Source organism: Elephantulus edwardii, unplaced genomic scaffold (genome assembly GCF_000299155.1).
Source record: "Elephantulus edwardii isolate Elephantulus edwardi_28Jun2011 unplaced genomic scaffold, EleEdw1.0 scaffold00100, whole genome shotgun sequence".
NCBI lineage: Eukaryota > Metazoa > Chordata > Mammalia > Macroscelidea > Macroscelididae > Elephantulus > Elephantulus edwardii.
The window spans coordinates 4,682,652-4,690,152 of NW_006399850.1; the positions used below are offsets into that span (position 1 = coordinate 4,682,652).

The window sequence follows — 7,501 nt, forward strand, 5'->3', positions numbered from 1 at the left end:
TATCTTGATCTCTCCTTCATATTTGATGGATAATTTTGCTGGGTACAGTATTCTTGGTTGACAGTTGTGTTCTTTGAGTGTTTGATATATGTCCTCCCACTCTCTTCTTGCCTGCATGGTTTCTGCTGAGAAATTGGCACTTAATCTTATCTGTTCTCCCTTATAGGTTACTCTTTGTTTCTCCCTTGCTGTTTTCAGGATACTCTCCTTAGCTTTGGTTCTGGAAAATTTAACTATGATATGTCTTGATGTTTTTCTTTTGGGGTCTAATCTATATGGTGTTTGCTGAGCTTCCTGAATACATATTCTCTCATTCTTTGTTATGCCTGGGAAGTTTTCCTCTAGTAATTCTTCCACAATTTTTTGAGTGCCTTTACTTGCTTCTTCCTTTTCTGGGATTCCAATGATTCGCTTGTTATTTTTCTGGATGGTGTCCCACATTATTCTTAGGTTTTCTTCTTTTTCCTTGTTTTTTCCTCTAGCAGATCAGTGGCAACAATTTTGTCTTCAATTTCACTGATTCTGTGTTCCATCTCATCAACTCTGCTCATATGTCCCTCCATCATGTTGACAGCCTCTGAAACATTGGACCTTATATTTTGAATGGTGGATCGTTGTTTTTCCATTGCTGCTAATGCCTCATTTGTTTTCTTTGCAATGTTTTGCATTGTGTTTTTGAGCTTCTCCTGGTCTTTGCTTGTAGTATCCTGTAATTCATCAAGTTTGTCTTTCATCCATTGGATATATTCAGTCACTCCTCTTTTAAATTCTGTGTCAGAAATTTCCATGAGCCTTTCTTGCTTCAGGGAATCCACTGATATTGTGTCGCCCTTTGTGATTGACATCTTGCTTTGCTCTTGTGTATTGTGTGGGATAGTTTGCTTTCTTCGAGACATTGATATGTTCTTGATCTGAAGACAATGCTCTTGAGATCAGCTGGGCAGCTACCGAACTTGTGTGTTTCTCTGAATTTCTGACTTCAGAGAAATGTCAGTTCAGAGCCTGCTAGGGCAATCTCTTATTGGTAAGGCAGGTCAAGGTGCTCCCGATTAAAGGCAAGTTGATTGCCCAGATGTGTAGGCACTCATGTGGAGCCAACTGGGGTGAGGCAGGCAAAAGGTTGGGGTGTTCACAATGGCAGGTCAAACACTTGGGGGACCTTGCTCAAAGCTCTGCTGTCTCAGTGTGCTCACAATTGGCGTCCCTACTCAAATTCCTGCTGTCTGTTTGCTACCCAATGGTTTTCTTAGTGTTCCCTGCCTAGTGGCACCTATGAAGGTGCCCTCACACAACAGCCCCTGCTCCAGCAGAGTCTTGGATCCGACAGGATCTGAAAAGTCAAGTCAAATTCCCACCGGCCCGCTAGCCTCTGGCTGGTCTGCAGACTCCACAGAAGCCAGCTGGCTGGCTTGTTTTGGGCAGTTGGTATAGCCCAAGAGAGCTCAGCCAAATTCCCCACCAGTGGGTATGCCCTTAGTTGCTCTTCCAGGTAATCAGCAATGCCCCAGTAAACCCAGCCAGGATCCTACCGGCCTTTCTCCTGCCAGATTAGTTCCACAGCCGCTTGGCTGATAGCTCCGGGTGATGGCTGGATCCTTGGTGGTGCCCTGAGGTCACAGGGCTGTGGCAGAGGCTGAGGTGCATGGTTGTGGAGCTGCAAGGGGGGTGGGGGAATTGGGAGGAGCAAGGGACGGGGGGGGGGCAAAGGAGCACAGGGCTTGGACACTACCACCAAGAGGTAGGGGGCGGGGCTTGGGCGCTGCTCGGGGTTTATGCAGCAGCACCCTGTGTGTTGGGGTCACGCAGGCGCGGGCTGCAGGGGGGGTCACACAGTGGTGGGTAGTCGTAGCTCCTATGGGGTCACACGTGCTCCCTCTGAAGTTCTGTGGTGGCTGGCAGACTGTTGGCTCTTCCCGGGTCTCTTCGCGGCTACAACAACAATCTTAATTGCATGTCTGATTGATTTTTTGACTGCAAAAGTTGGTAGAAATCTTCTATTTCCTCCTTTTTTGGCTCTAGTTGTTGGTGCATATATTTGAATGATAGTGGTACTTATTGGACTTCCTTTTATGCATGTGGATATTATCTTGTCACTCACAACATTTTATTTCAAGATGGATTTAGAAATGACTTTTTGACTATGAAAGCAACCCCATTTTTCCTCACCTTTTCATCTTCAGCATTTGAGATCATATGATTGTCTACTTACTATAATTGGAATCAAACGAACACATAAGTAGATTTATGAATTCAAGGAGGCAGTGAAGGGGCAGAGATCCCCCAAAAGGAAGGAAATAGTAGAAACAAGGAAAATTTAGAAAATGAGCTATATCCTCTATCACAAGTCTATGTGGTATAAGTGAAGAAAAGAGAATGGATATTGAGGTTGTTTTAAACATGTGGATTAGCTAGCAAGAAAGGATGAATGTTGTTTACCATAGAGTCGGAACCGACCCATAGCTGACCTTCTGGTGGGTTTTCAGAGGTAATTAATCCCATAGGAGGAGATTGTCCATCCTTCTCCCACAGAGCAGCTCGTGGATTTGAACCATATACCTTCAAGATTGCAGGTCAGTTTCAAGGCCACCCTAGTGGTAAGCATAAAGTGCTCTCTAGCATGAATAGCATATCCAAATAAAATGTCATTTTATCTTTTATCAATTAAATGCAATTGAGGATATGGAGCATGTAGTAGAAAGCATTACTATTTTTATGGATACAATTATTAATTATCAAGTGACATTTGTATATAGTTGACTATTAAATGACATTTCTAATAGGAAAGAAATTTTTTAATTAAAGAGTGTTAACTATTTTGACTATAATATTCAAATGGGTTGTTATCAATGATAGTTTTGTTTTCTGATACCAATGAAGTTTCATTGAGAGTGGAGAAGATAAAATAAAGGTTGGTTAAATTATCAGAGGTAACTCTTCCCTAAGTAGTTTCACAATATTACACTCAGAAAGATTATTGCGAAGTTGGTCATAAATTTGGCATTGTTTTCTGACTTTATGACAAAAGAAGATTTAAAATTGAGAAGTATGATTCCAAAAATTCATGAGTAAGGAAGGATTTTACTGCTTATGTGTCATCTTGTGGGAGAGGCCTCTGAGTGGACTCACTAAGATCAGATTTGCTGGTGAGTCATCTTCTGACAGTCCTCTGGTTCTGAACGACTAAATCATGTTAACTTGTAGTTACAAACCAACTCTGCTCTCCCCAACCCAAGCCTATTAAGAACTTTTAATATAGTTATGTAACAGGAAATATTTAATTTTTTTCCAAATAGAAAGGGATAGTATATATTCTAAACACAGATAAACATTTGACTAATTAATGCTTTCTATGAACCATATCTTGGAAGGAGGAGTGGCATCCACTTCTGCAATACTTGTCTCCAGAAACTCTATGAACTTGGAGAGAGGATGAAAGGCACTCAAGCATCAAGGACTCTTTTTCATAGGGTTACTATGAGTCGCCTGTGACTCGATGGCACTTAACAACAACAACAACAGTAATGAACCATAATGAACCATATCAGAACACTTGATTGTGCTTATGTGAAACCTATGCTTGGACCAGGAGGTCCAGAAGAAAGCAAGGAAACACTACATGGTTCAAAATCAGGAAAGGTGTCCGCCAGGGATGCATCCTATCTCCATACCTTTTCAGTTTATATGCAAAACAGATCATCTGGGAGGCTGGGCTTTATAAGGAGGAATGTGACATCAGGATTAGAGGAAGACTCATTAACTATATGCATTAAGACACAACCTTGTCTGTTGAAACTGAGGAAGGCCTGAGGCATTTGCTCCAGAAGGCCAAGGACTGCAGCCTTCAATATGGATTGAAGCTCAACATCAAGAAAACAAGGATTCTCACCACTGGGCCAACAGCATCATGATAGATGGTGAAGAAATTGAGATTGTTAACAGCTTCAGTTTGCTTGGCTCTACAATCAACACTCTTAGTACCAGGAGCCAGAAAATCAAAAGACAAATTGCATTGGGAAAATCTGCTGTCAGGGGGACCTCTCCAGAGTACTGAAGAGCAACGATGCCAGTCTAGAGACTAAGGTACACTTGATCCAGGCCATGGTCTTTGTACTTACTGTGTATCAGAAAGCTGGACAATGATTAATAATGATAGAAGAATTGATGCCTTTGAATTGTGGTGCTGGAGAAGAGAATTGAATATGCTACAGACTGCTAGAACAAACAAGTTCAGCCTTGAGAAAGTAAAACCAGGCTGCTCCTTGGAGGCAAGGATTTTGAAGCTTTGTCTGACATACTTTGGGCACGTTGCCAAGAGGAACCAGTCCTTGTAGAGGGACGTCATGCTTGGGGGGTACAGGGACAGTACAAGAGAGGAAGACCCTGGATGAGATGGACTAATTCAGTGATTGGGGTAATGGGAGAAGGTGTATCAGTGACAATGAGGTTGGGTCCAGATAGAAACGAGTTCAGAGCTGTTATACATAGGATCTCTATGAGCTGCAGGCACAAAACAACAACAACAACATGAAACATACCTAATGTGTATATCTAATTTATGTATAAATTAGATATGAAGATTTAAGAATGTAACTTATTCATAAGTCACAAGATCACGATCTTTCCACATCTGAATTCCCTCTTGTGAAATGAGTTAGTATCGTGTACTTAGAGTTTAAATATAAGACTGTAACACTAGTTAGATAGTGGGGAAAAAACCCTTCCTACTCTCCTTTTTTTTTTAAACCACGACAGGAAGCTGTGAGAACATTTAAAAAGGCACTGGATATCTTTGCTCGCTCTGATAAAGGATCAAACGCTATACTGGCTTCAGCAGACTGTTTGTATCACCTGGGACTTTGCTACATGGAAGAAGGCAGTTTACAAATGGTATTTTGTATGTCTAGTTGCAAAAGCAATGTGTGATTTGAGAGATGATTTCTGGAATTCGATATGGTTCTGAATACTATATATACAATGACTAATAAAAATTTTCTTTTCAGGTTAGCAGGGCTGTGTAACACTGACATGTTGCAGGCAGGCAGCACTCTGCAATTTCTAGAACCTGGTTTCAATTAATCAACATCTTCATGTGTTACTGTGATGCTTGTTTATCTATTAATAAATATTAGACAAATATTAATCTGAGTTTCTTATGTGAAGAATAAACCTAACTGTAAGAAACATTATAGTAAAATATTTTCAACACATTACTATGAATTTATTTATTAAATTTATAAGTACTTTAAATTGAGTGCTTCAAAGTAATATAAAATAAATGGAAAATTGAATAGCAATTCAAATCTGCTGGAAACTACTTATGATCACTGGTTTCATTAATAACCACTTGATTAAATTATAATGCATTTACCAAGCCTTTGGACATTTTGTATAATTTCTTAGTTTAAAACTGTCAATATTATGGTAACTATGTTAAATAATTGACATTGTCTAATGGCAAATACTGGATATGTCACAATTTCATCTTTACACACACATACACATACCATTTCAACTCTTGTACATAAGACAATGCCTTGAAAAACCTTGAAAAATCTATAGTTACTTTTTCCACTAAATCCAGTAAATATAAGAAGAATTATAAATACAGTCAATGTTTTAGTCCTTTTTACCACCAAGCCAAATCCAGCTTGGCTTTATTATGTTGGGAATAATTTTGCAATTCCATTTTTTTCTGGAATTTTCCAACTATAGGTTCATTATAGGACTCTCATGGATAAGAAATTTATTTGTTGTAACTTTTTTGAATAAAGATGGTCTAAAGAATAATCGTCAAAGTTCCCCAAAATATTATAATTTTATAACATGGATTTAGTCTGGCAATAAAGGGCCAGCAAATTATACCAATTTGTTAATAAATATTCTTTTTGTTTGCACTACAAGATCAGTGGAAGAAATGCCTTGAAAATTACCAAGCAATGGAATGAAAGTTTTCAAAAACAGCTATATACTTTAATAACATTAAAAAATAATGTATTCTATTCTCTAAATGATTTGCTTTCTAATGATCTGCTCTTCAAGGCTTTAGATTCTTTTACAAAAGCTATCAATGCAAATCCTGAATTTGCAGAAGGATTTTACCAACGAGGGCTTTGTAGAGTAAAACTTGGCAAGGATAACTCGATCCTGGATTTTAATTGTACACTTACCCTGAATCCGAAGCATTATCAGGTATTTAAATGAACAATTTCAGTGAAATACAGAATGTGTTAACTTGGCTAAAATGACTTCAATATATGTTATTATTATTCTCAAACTCATTGCTATGGAATCAGAACCCACACGTAGCTGACCCATGTTTTCCCCATGACTGTTGTTAGGTTTGAACTGCTTACAGAGCACTTTTTGAACTGTGACCTTTGGGTTAGCAGCCAAACTACCAATAGACTGAATTGGTTACTTTTACATACTTTTCCTCCAACTGTATTTTCATAATTCAGTTATCTGTATTAAATGACTTTGGTCTAAATGTCTTTCTTCCCTCCCCTTTACCTATTTTTTTTAATTGATTGCATACTAAGTTCGTATACATTGTGTTTCACACTGTTCTTTAGTCACACAGTGTTTCATACAGTCATTCTCATGCATTATGTTTTATAAAATTAATCACATTGGACCTTGACAATCATTGCCCTGTCTTTTCGCTCAGGTCCTTCACATTTACTTCCCTCCACGCCCACCATCATGTGTAACCCTGTGGTTTCACCCTTACCCATCCTCGGCCCTCTCCCCCTTGAGTTCTCATACATGTTTTACTAGCTATCCTTCTATTGTTACAATAATGGTCTTATGCAGTATTTGTCCTTGTGAGACTAAATTCACTCAGCCTAATGCTCTCCAGTCTTTCCTAAAAACACAGAATTTTTTAAAATAATTTTTTCTGAATGCTGGGTAGTATTCCATTGTGTGAATGTAGGGCATTTTCTCAATCTATTCAGTTTTGGTTGGACATTTGGGCTGTTTTCATGTTCTTGCAATGGTTAATAATGCTGCTGTGAACATTGGTGTACAAATCTCAGTTTGTGTCTCACTTCTTATTTCCTCGGGGTATATTTCTAGTAATGGAATAGCTGGGTCACATGGAATTTCTATGTTCAACTTCTTGAAGAAATGTAAATGGCTTATTTTCAACAGGCAATCTAGATATTTGCAAATTATATAAAAGTAGTTTGTGAACTGTGTGTGTGTATATATATAGTATTTAATGAAGCTTAATTAGAATTTTTATACCATTAATTTTATTTACTTAAGATCACTTTTTTTTTAGTCAAGGAATATTAGAAACAAAAATTCAATAGATAAAGTTTGATTGTACCCTGATGTTAGATGGATCTTAGCTGAAAGCAGGGAATACCAGAAGAATGTATATCTGTGTTTCATTGACTATGCAAAGGCATTTGTCTCTGTGGATCATAACAAACTGTGGCTGACTCTGAGAAGAATGGGAATCCCAGAACACGTGATCGTGCTAATGCAAAACCTA

The 7,501-nt window shown here is 38.4% G+C and overlaps 1 protein-coding gene across 1 annotated transcript in view; it reads left to right on the forward strand.

The window, feature by feature from the left end:
- LOC102862704 overlaps positions 1-7,501 on the forward strand; it is a 135,557-nt gene that overhangs the window by 54,793 nt on the left and 73,263 nt on the right. Inside the window, exons 12-13 of the mRNA XM_006891584.1 lie at positions 4,753-4,887; positions 6,040-6,189. Coding sequence (XP_006891646.1) covers positions 4,753-4,887; positions 6,040-6,189 — 285 coding nt within the window. The remainder of the gene's footprint in view (positions 1-4,752; positions 4,888-6,039; positions 6,190-7,501) is intronic.